Source organism: Micromys minutus, assembly GCF_963924665.1.
Source record: "Micromys minutus genome assembly, chromosome: 9".
NCBI lineage: Eukaryota > Metazoa > Chordata > Mammalia > Rodentia > Muridae > Micromys > Micromys minutus.
Window position 1 is genome coordinate 21,262,853 of NC_137978.1, and position 17,305 is coordinate 21,280,157.

A 17,305-nucleotide genomic window follows, 5' to 3' on the forward strand; every position below is an offset into this window, starting at 1 on the left:
TACTAAGAGCCTAAAGAAAACAAATATGGAGGTTCCACAAAGGGAGAAAATAGATCTTCTATAAGATACAGTTATACCAGGCTTGGACAAAGTATTCTACATCTTACTACAGACATCCTTGCTCATCTATGTCCACTGATGCTCTGTTCAGATTAGCCAGAAACTGGAAACCACCTAGATGCCCATCAACTGATGAACAGACACTGAAACTGCAATGCATTTACACAATAGACAGGTTAAGAAAAATGAAATTTGCACTTAAATCGAAGGAGCTAGAAACAATCATCCAGAGGAAGGAAACCCAGACCCAAAATAACAAGCATGGCATGCTTTTCTCTTATATGTGTTAGCTTTAAGCCTTAGATGCATGTGCTTTACTTAGAGCATCCATACAGTCTAGGTAGGTGATTGAGGGACCACAGGAAAGTAGGAGAGTTTTGAAGGAGGCAGAGACAAAATATAGTAAATAGATAAAGTAGAAAGTAGAATAGGAGGATTAATTAAGAGAAAGGAAGGGTTGGGTAAAGGAGTGAATATAAGAAGGGGCAACTAGCAAAGCCACATGGAAACCTACAAAACCACATGGAAGATGTTTCCATATATATGTATGTTAGGTTACATATTTGTGGTGGTTTGAATATGCTTGGCCTAGGGAGTGGCATTATTAGGAGGTGTAACCCTGTTGGAGGAAGTATGTCACTTTGGGGTTGGGCTTTGAGACCCTCCTCCTAACTGCCTGGAGACAGTCTGCTAACAGCCTTCAGATGAAGATGTAGAACTCTCAGCTCTTCCAGCACCAAGCCTGCCTGGAAGCTGCCATGTTTCCCAGCTTGATGATAATGGACTGAACCTCTGAACCTGTAAACCAGCCCCAATTCAATGCTGTCCTTTATAAGAGTTGCCTAGATCTTGATGTCTGTTCACAGCAATAACACCCAAGGTAAGACTCTTGAGTCATTGGCCAAAAGGTTTCCATAGCTGCCTCCCCATGTGTGCCAGTGCTGTTGGTTACCCCAATCCTATTGCTGAAGACACCACACATTTATGTCATTGAACATGGATGATGTTCAATGACATAAATCAGGTTGATGTCCAATAAAAGCTTTACTTGTTCCAACTAACATTCATCTTGATGTTACTATACATGTTACCACATGAGAAAATCACCAGTCTCACACAACAACAAACCCTGCAACCTACATTAATGACCTGCCTGCAAGATAGAGTGGTACAATTATTCCACAAAGATTATGGGAATAATCAAGTCCTGAAACAGAAGTCATAGCTGACATTATTAATGTGGCCAAGACCTTTGATTAGATAGGTCATTGTCTCTAGGGGAAATCCTTCTACTATTACTCTAAGAAAGTAGCCCTGCAATAAAATAACTTCTACTGATATTCCTGGACCCATAGATCAGTACATTGCTCAAACTTCATCAGAGAAGTTTTTCTTGTGGTGTTAACTTACATTAAGACCAGATAATAAGAAATGGTAGGAAAAGAAAAGATCTGAGAGGAGTTAGGAGAAGGAATATTATCCAAATATATTTTATGAATTTTTTAAAGCCAGAGAAGCTGCAAAAGCTTATGCACTGCATGGCAAGAGAAATAACTGAGTGGGAAGTCAGCCTAAAGAATGGGATAAACCCTCTGTCAGCTCTTCATCTGGTAACAGTTTAATATGTAGACTATACAACGAACGCAATTCAATAACATAAACAACAAAAGGACAAACAATCTAATCGGTAAGTAGGCAAGTGAGTTGAACTGACACTTGTAACCAGAAATACAAAAGGCCGATAAATCCATGGGAAAACAAGTTCAATATCTTTGGCAATAAAGGAAACAGAAATCAAAATTAAATTGAAATTCACTCCAGTTAGAATGCCTATTATTAAGGCAAAGATTACATGCTGAGAAGAATAAGAAAGAGCCTGTGAAGGCTCCATGCCCCAGGGTAGGGGAATGCCAGGGTGGGAGTGGGCAAGTAGGTGGGTGGGTGGGGAGCACCCTCATAGAAATGGGGGGGGATAGAGGGTTTGCGGAGGGGAAACCAGAAAAGGGGGTAACATTTGAAATGTAAATAAATAAAATATACAATAAAAAAGAATAAGAAAGTAAGATTGGAATCTAAGTTAGCCTAGGTACTATGGAAATGAGATATGCCGATAAAATGGAATAATATTCTCCCACAAAAAGGAATGGCCATTAGCACATGCCTAAAAGTTTGACCAAAAAAAAATTTGAGCAAAACAAAATTTTTTGAGCAAAATATGCTAAATAAAAGGCGCCAGGCAACAAAGGCCATACATTGTATGATTCTATTTATTTCAACTATCCAGAATTTTAAAAATCCAAGGAGACAGAAAATAGATGAGTGTCTGTCAGAAGTAGATGAAAAATATATAAGAAAGAATGCAGAATTTATCTCAGGATGATTTAACTGCTATATAATTAGCTAATAGGAGCATTGTATGAAGGTGTAAATTTTGAAATCACTGGGCTATGCATTGTAAGATTTATGTGTGCATGATTATTTGTGTATATTCATGTGCCCACAGTGTTGTATTTCCACAGCTGAAGTTAGAGATGTTTGTGAGCTGCCTGATGTTGAGGGTAAGAACCAAACTCAGGTTCTCTGCAAGATCAGCAAGTGATCTTAAACACTGAGCCACCTTCTAGGACCTGAACTATACATTATACATTTTAAACAATTAAAATTAATAACTTTTTTGCAAAATGAAAGCTCATATAGATTTTCCAAAATATAAAGCCACCTGGGAATTCAACTGAATAGAGAAATGAGTGTATTTTAAAATATACAGAATGACACACTGAATGACCTTCTTGTTTTTCTTTTTCTTGACCCCTAAACCTGAAATTGATCCCCTAAGAATATCAGTAAAAATTTAACCTCTGACCTCCAACATAAACTAACATCAGCAGGCATCAGGCATGGGAACACCTGCCTGTAATCCCAGCAATGGGAGACTGAGGCAGAAGGAAGGTGACCTTGAGGCCAACCTACAATACAAAACAAGACCCTACTGCAAAAAAAGAGGCATCAATGAATACATGGTTTTTAATTTTATACTTTTTAATGATATGTTTATCTGTGGGTATGTGCACATGAGTGCCAGTGCCTGTAGGGGCCAGAGCATCGAAATCCCCTGGAACTGGAGTTGCAGGCAGCCGTGAATCACCTGGTGTAGATGCTAGTAATCAGGTTCTGGATGACCACCCTAACTGATGAGCCCTCTCTCTGATCCAATAAATACAAGTTTTAAAACAATCAAAATTATTCTTTGGGTAAAACTTATACGTATCATAAGACTGGCTCCAGGATGTGAGGACGCCAATTCCCTGTCACAGTGATGCCACTGAGTAACATTCTCACTTCTCCCACAGTTTTTGAATCACCTCTAGGTTACATATACCTAAAACAATGCCAATGCTATAGAAACTGCATTTTAGTTATCTGTGCAATTTAAGAATAACAGAAAAAGTATCTACGTGTTTAACTTAGCACAGGTATTATTTCTTTTCTAAGGAGATCTGAGGCGTGGTGGCTTAGGAGCTAGTTCGGTCAGTAACATGTTTGCTACCTAAGCACAGGGACCACAGTTCAGATCAACACACCCCACACGGAAGACTAGGATCAGTGGCACACACCTACATTCAACCGGGGAAATTACAATTCAGACAGATCCCTGGAGTTCACTGGCCAACCAGGCTAGCTTAATCAGTGAGCTCCAGGTAGACTGAGAGCCTGTTCTAGAACAAAGTGGACAGAGACTGAGGTGACCACTGATACTAAGCCCTGGCCTCCAAATACATGCATACACACAAGTCCAGAAGACATTATTGTGCACACACACAAATAAACATACATGAACATACACACACACACACACACACACACACAATCTGTGCTTGGTTGAAACTACAGGTGCAAAGCAGGTAGGTATCACTAACCACCTATGTGCATGCTTCTCCCTCCTTTCACATATAATTAAAAAGTGTGTTATCAGTATATGTATATATGCATATATATACATATGTATATATGTATGTATGCATGTGTGTATGTATATGTATGTACATGCATACACATGCACATATGCATACACACATGCACACACATATGCATACATGCAAACATGCATACACACACACATGAATTAATAAATATAAAAACTCTTAATGGAATAATGAACACATCTCTTCCTCTAGAAGATGGTGCTAACACAGTATATAGCCAACAACTTTTTACCAATGTAACACATTTATGCTGCTAATTACTATATATTATGTCACCCTTTATAATACAAAAGCAATTAAATTTTAAAAATAATAGATTGATGAATAGATTTTTCATTTTAAGAACATACTCATTAAGTAAGACATTTCCATTTGAATCATTTTATTGCCTAGCTAAGTGTCTTAGTCAGGGTTTCTGTTGCTGCAAACAGACACCATGACCAAGGTAACTTTTATAAAGAACAACATTTATTTGGGGCTGGCGTAAAGGCTCAGTCCATTATCATCAAGGTGGAAAGCATGGCAGCGCCCAGGCAGGCATTGTGCTAGAAAAGGAGCTGAGGGTTCTACATCTTGATCTGAAGGCAGCCAGGAGAAGACTAGCTAGGCAGCTAGAAGGAAGGTCTCAAAGCCCCTCCACACAGTGACACACTTCCTCCAAAAGACCACACCTACTCCAGCAAGGCCACACCTCCTAATAATGCCACTCCCTAGGCCGAGCGTATCCAAATCACCACAACCGCAGCCAAATATATATCCCATCTTTCCACATGTTTATGTAGACAGCTGTTTAATAGCGAGCAGTCAGTGTTCTGTCCTCACAGGACATGAAGAGAGTGTTGGTGACCTATGGGCCACTCAGCAAAGACCACAAGTAACTGCAGTGCACTTAGGGAAGTTTGGAGAAGACAAGATTATCACTGTTTTACCAAGTACTTAAAGTGAGTTCCAGAAAAGTAATGACAATGTTGCTCTCAGTTTTTAAAGTATGTTTCTGCTAATTTATTTTTTAAAATAGTAAAGAATAATTAAACTGCTTTGCAGTTAATAAGAACAATGACATATGGCTCCCAACTTCTTCTGTCTACAAGACGTGCAGGGCTATTGTGGTTCAGGGATTTTGAAAGTGGCCAACCAGTGACTAACCTAACTTAAGACCAAAGCCACAAGAGAGAGCTCATGTCCCACACTGCCTGGATGCCCAGTATCACCAGATGCCCAGTGGCTCAAAAAATAATGATAAAATGGAAATAAAAGGTCAATGAAATGATCCTTCGTGATAGTCTACTACACCTGTAGATATGACTGCCTATCCCTGTCACCAGAGAGGTTTCCTCCAGAAGCTGATGGGAACAGATGAAGAAGCCCACAGCCAAACGCTAGGCAGAGGTTGGAGGGTCCCAACAGAGGACTGACAGGGAGGACTGTAGGAGCCTGTGGGACCAAGGACACCAGGAGGACACAGCCCACAGAATCAGCTGAGCAGGAGGGCTCAAGGGAGTTCACAGAGACTGAAGCAGCAGTGGGGCAGAGGTCTGCATCCAGGCAAGAGTCTATGCTAGATTAGTTCCGGATCCGTGTTCTGGTTGTTAGCTTGGAGTTTTTGTTTGGACTCCTAACTGTGGGAGCGGGGTGTTTCTGACTCTTTGGGCTGCTCGTGGGACCCTTTCCTCCTACCTGACTGCCTTGTCCAGCCTTGGTATGAGGGTTTTTCCCCCGGTCTTATTGCATCTGGGAGGCCTGCTCTTTTCTGAAGGAAAACCACAGAATGGATCTGGGGAAGGTGAGGCACTGGGAAGAGTTGGGGGGAGGTAGGCTACAGTCAGGATGTAGTGCATGAGAGAAGGCTTTTTACAAAGAAAAAAAGAAAGTAAAATAAAACAAAACTTAAAAAAAAAAAAAGATGAACCAAATAAATCAGAAGTTGAATTGTTTAAAAAAAGAAAAAGTAATACCTTATGAAGCATGTTTTCTACTGTTCTCATGTGATTAGCAACACATTCTTTGTCTCTAGAAGGAGAGAGAAAAGATTAGGTGTGAGTATAACCCAAGTCTTTCTACATTTGTTTACACTTTAGCCTAGTCACTATTACTAGCTGTCTTTGATGTCCCTTTTGATACCAGGGAGGTGGCCTGGCGAATGAAGTGCTTTCTGTGAAAGTGTGTGACAGCATCCAGATCCCCAACACACATGTGAGAAGCTTTGACGGCAGCCTGTAGCTCCAGTCCTTACAAGGTAGACTCCTGGGCAGGCCAGACAGCACGGCTCCAGGGAGTTAGTGGGCTACAGGCTCAACGAAAGACCTTGTCTCAACAAATAGCATGGAAAGCAACCCCAGAAGAGATTCAACATCAACCTATGGCTGTCATAAACAACTCTCCCTCCATCCCCCACACCCCACCACACTGCCCATGTGGAAAGGTACGGAATGTAACCCTGGCCACTGACATGTTACACTCACCTCCTGGGCTCACTTATGCTACTTGTCCTAAATGGACAGGGACCATAAGATAAGAGAACGGAAAAGATAAAGAGGCTGCATTACTCATAGCTTCAGATGTTCTGAAAACACAAGACATTCTTTTCATCTTCAGTTGGTGGCAGAATGTTGTAAGTGGTGCTGCTGGGTAAAATACCATCGCCTCCCTTACAGTCCTTTCATGGTGCCATAATGAAAATCCTCGAGGACCTGACAACACATGTGCAGTTACAGGTTCTCTTCTTGGCCTGTGTATTTAATTCCGCTTTCACAATGACATACAAACTCTAAAGGAAAATGCTGAAGACTAGACTTAATAGTCAGACCCTTTGAGTTCTCTAAGATCCTATGCCCTCAGAAACAAGTTACTTGCTGCACAGGAAAAGCAACGTAAACCTGGAGGTTTTATAACCCTGTGATCACGCACCTATGAACATAGGTTCTGTGACATTCAGGGTTAACAGTCTGTTTCTTCACTTGATGCAAGATCAAGAAAACCGTAACAAATCTGACTTAGTCAAACTTATATTTCTAGAAGTAAAAATTATATATATTTAATATGGAGATGCAATGTCATACACTGTACAATTTTCAGAAAAAGACCATTAGTAGATATTGAAGCAAGCCAATATATGTACTTTGGAATTCATCTTCTCACCATGCGTAAGTGATGTCATCAACCCAGAAGCAATAGGTATTGCTATTCTAAGATCACAGATGTGCTCAGCTGTGATTTATGAGCTTTACCCTGGGGTTTATAGAGTACAGCCACATTCACAGTTTGTATCTAACAGGAGTTTGTCTCAAATTGATAATTAATATTTTTACATTTTCATGAATTAAAAATTCTAAACACAAGCAGGGAATCCATTAAAGTCATGTGTTTCTTTAAATCTCTTCATTATGCTGCTGAACAAAACTCTGTCTTAAAGATGTCCATAAACCTTGTCATGGGGACACAAATGAGAGCTTAGTAAAACTGTTCAATCTGAATTTCAAAACGTATGCATGCCCGCTGGTTACACGGCATCAGGGAAGCATCCTTCTTGCTTACATAGCTGTTTACGTTGAAATGGTATTTTTTTCTATTACGTAGACTATAGCATACACCTATACAAGCTTAAATGGATTCCCATAATCAACATGTTTTAGCTGCATTTTAAAGCTATGATACACACACTGATGGTACACCAACATTTCCTCATGGAAATACTACTTGTAATGTCAGTAGAATCTACCTAGTGAAATAAGACTGGAAACCAGTGGGGCAGAAGGCAATAAGGGATGAGCAACAAACAAAGCAACTGTGAAACTTTTAAATAAACAGCTTCATAATCTGCATTAGTGGAAACGGGGTTCCAAATGTGTCATGCCAACACTGGGCACCAGATATGCGTAATTTGAGGCTATACAGAAGTGTATGCTTCCAAGGCCCCTCGATAAAATATACACTCAGTGTGTTGAGAGTTTCCTTTTTGAGGGTGTATCAGACAGTTTCAAAGAGAGACAGCTACACTTTTGTTCTCTAGCACTGTATTATCCAGGGCTAAAACCCAGAGCATGAAAGTAAAAATTGATCTTTTGTCCGTTTTAAGTGATCTCCCCACGGTCCAAATGCTCACTTGGCTGCCATGCGGAGGGCACTTTCTGCATCACGGATGCTCTCCTCCAGTCGACGCTTGTCCTGCTCCAGCTGGGTAAGATGTCTATTGAGCTGACGCAGAGATTGATCTTTCCTTCTCAGCTCCATCTTTGCCTCGGAGAGACTCTGCGAGCAGACAGAAAACAGAGCTACTTGTCAGCCCTGATAATTAACTTCAATTTATGCCATCGGCTATTAGACAAAGAACACAGCCTGCCTGGGAAGGAGAGTTGGGTCATTCCACATCAAAGTTTAACAAATTTCCTGCAAAATTTTTACATACTTGATAGTTAGAAATGAGAACTACACTGTATTGAGAAATATTTGGCTACAAAATATAGGTCTATTTTATTATGTTAAGTAAAGCAAGCCATATTATTACTAAAAAATTCTTACTACAGAAATCTGCAAGTCCTTTATTAATGAGGAAAATAAAGAATTGATGGGGCAAAGGTCATAAAGGTTAGAATCTGCTTAACCCCAGACATGACTAAGTGTTGTCAGATGCCCCACAGCACTGTACAGTTGAGGGAAGGAAACCAGGATGCCAGCTGAAAGAAATGCTGGGCGCATGTGTTATAACAGATTTTGATGACAGCTTGCTGTACACATTTCAGTAGACAGATGGGACTAGGACATAATTTTTACTTGCTTCCCAACAAATAACTTTCACATCAAGGATAGCTACGTAAGTATAATCAGCATGTTTTAACTAATGGGACAGTTAATACTGGAATTCATGATGAGTTAGGGTTTGCGAATGATTTCCTAACACAGAAGTACAAACTGTGGACTCACAATTCTCTAAGCATGCAGCTGTGCAACTTTTTTGAAAGGTGAAGGGAGAAAGTATTAGACTGAGAAACAATTTTAGGGAATTTTTTCTAGACTAGGTTGCAAAATAGTGTGGGAATCAAATGATCTGACCACCAAATCTGTTTATCCCTTGTCCTATAAAATTTCTAAAATAAACTTATCAAACAGGTTTACAATTAAATGTGCCGAACAGTCATCAGACACCTGACTGCACATACTTCTGTTTTATGTGTACTGTTCTTTTTCCAGTTCAGCCACACATGAACAGACACAGATGTGGTTCGCAGCCCACGAAGAATGTGCTGGTGTTTCATGTTTGAAACTCTCCTCTTGATATAGTCACAACGATAGTATAAAACCTAGGCTACTCAGGTGAGCTAAAGCAATTAATTCCAAATGATTGAAAACTGAAAGCAATCCAGTCAAAACGCCACAAGCTCTTAAATTCAATAATTCATTTTTAATCAAGTTATTACTATACATACAAGTATCAAAAATAAGTAATTATACAATGGTGGTTATTCATTAGGTACTTATATATTTTAAAATATTGATATTAATAGATCTTTAAGAACATTGCAAAATTTATCAATGGGTACTGAATAATCATCAAATAGAAGATAGTGGGCTACTGTACAGTAAGGTGACCAAAAGTAACAGCAACACACTTCATTTTTAATCTAAAAAATGAATTGAGTATCTCTCCTACAAAGAAGTGGTAGGTATGTGGAAGACAGATGAATTTAATCTGATTTAATTATTACATAATGTATACATGTACAAAAATATCACATTCTACTGTAGAGGCTTGCCTTTATTTTTATGTTAAAATTTATTTATCATTTATTTGCAAAAGAATAGTCACCACAGATATTCAAATAATGTTGAAAGACAGCAAATAACAAATTCTTTTATTTTTAAAAACTACAATTCTAGTAATTTTGCTAAGATACTTAAAGGCACTGATGTGTTGAGGGATTCTTTGTTTACAAAACGAAAACTGATTGGTTTAAATTTAGTATTTCTGATATCTCCCAAGCAATTGAAAAAGGCTATGTTTCTACCATCAGTTGGCATAAAGCTTTAACTCTCCTTCCAAAGGAAATGATAAATATGGGCCAATCCATTAAAACCGTGCATAGTAAGACTTAGGATTGAAGTGTATACTCAGGAAGGGGCTATGGGGGTTTTAACACAGTTCAGCTTGCCAGGCCAATCTGAAGGAGCTCGTCAGTTTCCTTCATTTTAAACCACACTGGCCTGCTCAACAATCTACGTTGTACATTCACAGAGGATGTAACCCAGCACTATAACTTTCACATAGCCAAACTGACTCAAGGCTGTTATTTCAAGTTTGTCTCGCCAGAGCTATGACCGGCCATCAGACCCCACAATATCTTATACTGTCTCAGGGCTGTGGAAAACAAACACTTACATAGGTCCTTGAACGTAAAACTAAATAAAACAGAAAAAAAAATTTTAAATAGAAACTGTTAAAGAGCTGGGGGACCTAACCAAGGAATCTATAAACACCAATGTGCCATGAAGCTCATGTAAATGTGTATAAAACACAAAATTATAAAAAGTGGGTTAAAAATATCTTCACTTTAATACTAACCTTTCTGTTCAAAAATTGGAATCCTTTTAAAAATTCTGAGCTTCAGTTAAAACTAATTTTATGTATGCCACATACTTACACATAAATCTATTGCACATATAAAATGCACACCCGACTCGTAAAGTTTTGAGTTGTGCTTTTCTCCTTTCTAGCTAAGATTCACCTAATTAAAACCCACGATAAATTTTATGGACTCTAATATCTCCAACTGAATGACTGCAACCAAGAGGGCGTGCCTCTGGGCACCGAGGCAGCAATGACAAGCAGCAGGTTAGCCGCTAATTTCTCAGCCAGGGTAGATTGTGAAAGTGTGATGTTCTGATATCCGACGAACTGTTCAGGAGAGAATAGGATAAATCAAGTTTAATAACTCTGCTCCTAATTGTTCCCCCAATGCTCAACTCTAATTACTTGGAGAACTCTCCTGACTGTCACCTGATATTAAGTTGTTGGAGGCTGAGCCTGGAACAGCGAGATAATCAATAAACATTTAGTGGGGAGAAGAATGAAGATCCTGTTAAGCAGTGGGAACCTGCAGCACCCAAAGCCCTTCTGCTCATGAGAAAACCTGTGGGACAGCCATAGTGATTGCAAAGCAATAATCCAAAGCACTGCTTTTAGGCCTTGAGGCCTTTAGGCAACAGTACATGTGAGGAAAAAGGTTAACGCGGTCACCCTAATTACAGCCCACTCTCACATGCTTCATATAGAAGCGAAGACAAGCCAATTAGGTAGAAAGGAAGATAAGGGAAGTTTTATTTGTATACTAATTAAACCCCTGATGAAATTAAAGGAAAAACATACAGCTCTGTAATTGTGTCTGAGAAAGGTCACTCCGGGTTCAGTTATCAGAATGGCGCAGCCTTGAGATACCTCAGTTAATCCACAGTACAGCCCTCATTTTGTACTCAGGTCTTAATATTTACCAAAAAGGAAAGAAAGAAAAGAAAACTCAAGGCCTGATACTGAACTTATCTTAAGTGGTGTGGTGGATAATTTCAGCTGTTAGCAAGTCAATGCTACATAGTATAATAAGAGTCTTTTAAAGGTAAAAAAAAAAAAAAAAAAAATATGCTGCTGACCCAAGAACTCAAGTGTCAGTATTTTTATCAAACACTCTGCCTTTTATTTTAAATCCAAAAGTGCTTAAAAGCAAATTTGAAATTCTGCCCCATCCACCACATCTTTGCGGAATTTCTCTTCAGCTAACGCTCATTTTCATGTACACCTCTTGTGATCCAAGAAGAAAACAACCAGTACTTCCAGTAAATGCTATTACAAGATGCCATTTACACCTGACTGTTTCCTTTAACTGATCACAAAGAGTTATTTACTAGTAATGAGGGCTAGAAAAGCACAGTATGGACACAAAGAACACAGACAACACAGAAGGGCCAAGGATAAATACAAGAGAGCTGAGATATTTGACACCCCACATATTTTAGAATATTTTACTTATAGTTTCTGTAATAATTATGTTACTATTGAACAAGAAAAGAGACTATTTTAAATCATTGTAGTTCTAAATGTTTGTTTATCAAGGCTAATAATTTTTAATTATGACTATAAACTCTAATTGTGTTGCTTTGTCCTGATAACACATTTTGTATAGTGAAGAAAGATATATTGAGATATAGTTCACATATGGCTCAATTAGTCCTTTGGAAAATTTGTAGAGATTTGAAGCCATCACTATAAGTCCTTTTTATATTCTTTCCTTTACAAAAACTCTTTCTCAAGGACTCATGGCCTGCATGCAGACTGCTGAGAACCCAGGGGAACCTCAGGAGTGCTCTACCTCCTGAGCCCACAGATGAGTCCCCACTTTCTCTCCATTGACTATCCAGGGAGAGACCACCAGGAACTCTTGGGGCACAAGTGTCATGTTGTTGCTCCAGCTTCTATCTATGCCCAGAGCCAGAGCTAGCCTGCTGCCATTGGAACTCACAGCCTACCCACAGACATCTGAACACCCAGTAACAATCTCCCTCCTGAGCCCATGGGCCCACAGATCCACTGGAGACACAAGCTCCAGACAGAGACAAGATCATCTAGCATCACAGATAACAAGATGGCAGGAGGCAAGCACAAGAACCTAAGCAACAAAAAACAAAAAAACAAAAAAAAAAAACAAAAAAAAATGGCAACATCAGGACCCAGTTTTCCTTCAACAGCAAGTAGTAGATATTCCAACATACCAGAAAAACAAGATTTGGAATTAAAATCATACCTCATGCTGATGATGAATTTCATCGAGAAGCAAATGAATAACTCCCTTAAAGAATTACAGGAGAACTTGGAGAACACATGCAAACAAGTAGAAGCCCTTCAAGAGGAAACACAAAAATCACTTAAAGAGCTACAGGAAAACACAACCAAACAGGTGAAGGAATTGAAAATGGAAATAGAAACAATAAAAAAAATCAGAAAAGGAGACAACACTGGATATAGAAAACCTAAGAAAGAGATCAGAGTAAAAGGCTAGGAAAAAACTTTCCAAGCAAATGGTCCCAAAAAACAAGCCACAGTAGCCATTCTAATATTGAATAAAATATATTTTTCAACCAAAAATTTTCAACCAAAGCTCTATCAAAAATGATAAGAAAGGCCACTTTTTACTCCTCAAAGGAAAATCTATCAAGATAAACTCTCAATCCTGAACATCCATGCTCCAAATACAGGGGCACCCACATTCACAAAAGAAACTCTACTAAAGCTCAAAGCATATATTGTGCCACACTCAATAACAGTGGGAGATTTCAACACCCCATTCTCATCAATGGACAGACCATGGAAACAGAAAGTGAACAAAGACACATTGAAACTAACAGAAGTTATGAACCAATTGAAATTAACAGATATTTATAAAACATTTCATACTAAAACAAAAGAATATAACTTCTTCTCAGGACCTCATGGTATCTTCTCCAAAACTGACCATATAGTTGGTCACAAAACAGGCCTCAACAGAAACAAGAAGATCAAAATAATCCCATGTAACCTATGAGATCACCATGGACTAAGGCTGGTCTTCAATAACAAAAAAAAAAAAAAAAAAAAAAAAAACAACAACAACAGAAGGCACACATTCACACGGAAGTTGAACAATGTTCTACTCAATGACAACTTGGTCAAGGAAGAAATAAAGAAAGAAATTAAAGATATTTTAGAATTTAAAGAAAATGAAGGCACAACATACACAAACTTATGGGATGCAATGAAAGCAGTACTAAGAGAAAAACTCATAGCTCTGAGTACCTTCAAAAAGAGACTAGAGAGAGCCTACACACTAACAGTTTGGCAGCACACCAGAAAGTTCTAGAACAAAAAGAAGCAGATACACCCCAGAGGAGTAGACAGTAAACAGCAGGAAATAATCAAACTCAGAGGTGAAATCAACCAAGTAGAAACAAAAATAAGTATACAAAGAATTAACAAAGCCAGGAGCTAGTTCTTTAAGAAAATTAACAAGATCAATAAACCCTTAGCCAGAATAACTAAAAAGAAAAAAAAAAGAAAAAAAAAAAAGAAAAAGAAAACCCCAGGACCTAATGAAGGAGCTAGAGAAAGGACTGAAGGAGCTGAAAGAGTCTGTAACCTCGTGGGAAGAACAACATTATCAACAACCAAACTCTCCAGAACTCCCATGGAGTAAAACACCAACCAATGAGTACACATTCAGAGATCCATGACTCCAGTTTCATATATAGAAGAGGACAGCATTTTCGGGCATCAGTGGGAGAAGAAGCCTTTGATCTAGTGAAAGTGTGTTTCTCCAGTGAAGGGGAATGGCAAGGAGCTGAGGCAGAGAGTAGTGTTGGGAGAGAGAACACCTTTATGGAAGCAAGGGGAGGGGAGGGGGTATGGGAGCTAGAAAGAGGATAACATTTGAAATGTAAATACAGAGAATATCCAATAAAAAAAGAAAGAAAAATCTTCCCCCCCCCAAAAAAATGGTGCCCTTAATATAGTATGTCTAATTATTTCAGCAAAGTCTAATTTTGAGCTACACGGAATATATAAGGTTTATAATTTTAGTGTTTTTAATTTTTAAAAATTCAGCCGGTCAATGGTGGTGGTGCACACCTTTAATCCCAGCACCTGGGAGGCAGAGGCAGACCTGAGTTTGAGGTCAGCCTGGCCTACAGAGTGAATTCCATGACAACTGTGACTACACAGTGAAACCATGTCTCTGAAAAAAATCATAAAATAAATTTCTTGCATCAGAGCAATTGATTAATAGTTGTACAGTATTAAGTGAAAGATATCTCTATGGTGTACACACATCTCTAATTAATATTTCTTCATGGCAAATGATTCACCTAGATTTTTTTTCCCCATGAGGGTACAGTCTTGTGCTTTAGGCCATTAGGCCAATAGGAAATCTGAGAGCAAGGAGATGTAACTTTTATATATTTTCTTGTGTCTAATAGAAAATATCTTTGGATCCTGCAGACTAAAAGCTAATAGGTATTCAATATGAAATAAAACGTCAGTCATTGGAAGTGAAAGCAAGAAAAGAAACTTTAAATCATGTTTCTGGGGTCAGGGGAAACTGTAACAAGTTTTAAGACTAAGTTAGCAGAGCTAAAACAGCTCAACAGCAGAGCATCTGCCCTTTATGAATGGGGTTACAGGTTTGATCTCCAACACTGCAAACTAATAACAAGAGTGATCCCAATGATACAGTACACTTACTGCTACCCAACTGTGACTTTGGAATACACCCTCCTGACTAGCAGTTAGGACAAAACATTTCAAAGCTAGAAAAGGAAATGATGCCATCTTCAGCCAGTCTAAAGAAATTATACTAATAAAGAATTAATTCGAATGGTTACTAGAAAATCAAACTGCAAGTTCACAGAAGGTACAATGTTTAAATGATATAACCATCCAGCTCACTGTGAGATATACAGGGGTAAAGTTAAAATTCACTATAGTCTATATTTAAGTTAATAATCTGTGAGCAGAGCAATTGGTTAATTTATAACAAATACACAACAGGAGACAGCATTATGTAGTATAATTGTGTGTTTTCCTTTCATTACATCTTTTTAACAGTTACTTTATGCAATTTTAAGGTAGCATCCCTAAGAGCATTGTCTTTTATCATTTTCTACTATTAACTTCACCTGGAAGGCAAACAATATACTTATGAAATGAAGCTGAAGATTGACAATTTTCACTCTCCATTTTCAGTGTGGAATACATGGCAAAGCCTGTTAGAAGAACTCATGTGTCTAGGAAGAAGGAAAATCCAACAAGAGAATATCTCAATTCTGAATATCTATGCCCAAATGCAAGGGACTCACATTCATAATATATATAGTTATAGATATAGATAGCATATATATATATATACATATATATATGCTAAAACCTAAACCACACATTGAATACCACACATTAATGATGAGAGACCTCAACAGCCTACTCTCACCAGTGGACAGGTCATCTAGATGTAATCTAAACAGAGAAATAATTAAACTAACAGACATTATGAATCAAATGGACCTAACTGATATCTACAGAACTTTTTAACAAATACAAAAGAATATACCTTCCTCTCAGCACCTCATATGACCTTCTACAAAACTGACCATATATTGAGTCACAAAGCAAGACTCAATAACAAAAGAAAATTGAAATAACCCCATGTACCTTATTAGACCACATGGATTAAAGCTGGACTTCAACAAGAACAGAAACAAACTCATGGAAACTGAACTCTATTCCATGGCCACTGAGTTAGGGGAGAAATAAAGAAATTAAAGACTTTCTATAACTCAATGAAAATGAAGGCACAACATACCCAAACTTATGGAACACGAAATATGTGTTAAGAGAAAATTTCATAGTATTAAGTGACTTCACAAAGAAATTGGAGAGATCTCATGCTAGCAACTTAAAAGTACTCGTGAAAGCTCTAGAACAAAAAGAAGCAAACATGCACAAGAGAAGTTAGATGGCAGGAAATAATCAACTCGTGGCTGAAATCAATAAATTAAAAACAAAGAGAACATAAACAATCAACAAAACCAAGAGCTGGTTCTTTGAGAAAAATCAGCAAAATAGACAAATCCTTGGCCAAACTAACTGAGAGAGAGAGAGAGAGAGAGAGAGAGAGGAAGAGAGAGAGAGAGAGAGAGAGAGAGAAACCAAGTTAACAAAATCAGAAATGAAAAAGGAGACATAACAACAGACACTGAGGAAATTCAAAGAATCATTAGGTCTTACTTCAAAAGCCTGTGCTTCACAAAATTGAAAATCTATATGAAATAGATGGTTTTCTAGACAGATACCAATTACCAAAGCTAAATAAAGATTAGGTAAATTATCTGAATAGTTCTATAACCCATAAGGAAATAAAAGCAGTCATTAAAATTCTCCCAACCCAATAAAGCACTGGGTCAGATAGTTTAAATGCAGAATTCTACCAGACTTTAAAAGAAGAGCTAATTTTAATATTCCTCACACAGTTACACAAAATAGAAAGAGAAGGAACATTGTCAAACACATTCTATGAGGCCACAATCACCCTGATTCCTAAACCACACAAAGACTCAACAAAGAAAGAGAATTTTAAACCAATTTCCCTCGGGAACATTGATTCAAAAATGCTTACTTAAATACTAGAAAAACAAAACCCAAGAACACATCAAAGTCATCATTAATTATAATCAAGTAGGCTTTATCCCAGGGATAC

At 38.1% G+C, this 17,305-nt stretch overlaps 1 protein-coding gene across 1 annotated transcript in view; it reads right to left on the reverse strand.

The window, feature by feature from the left end:
* Positions 1-17,305, reverse strand: part of CCDC171 (coiled-coil domain containing 171) — a gene marked incomplete at its 3' end in the record, with an annotated part of 277,402 nt that overhangs the window by 88,713 nt on the left and 171,384 nt on the right. The window contains exons 22-23 of the mRNA XM_080920918.1: positions 8,146-8,291; positions 5,999-6,053 (exon numbers count right to left, since the gene is read on the reverse strand). Of these exons, the coding sequence (XP_080777044.1) occupies positions 5,999-6,053; positions 8,146-8,291 (201 nt within the window). The remainder of the gene's footprint in view (positions 1-5,998; positions 6,054-8,145; positions 8,292-17,305) is intronic.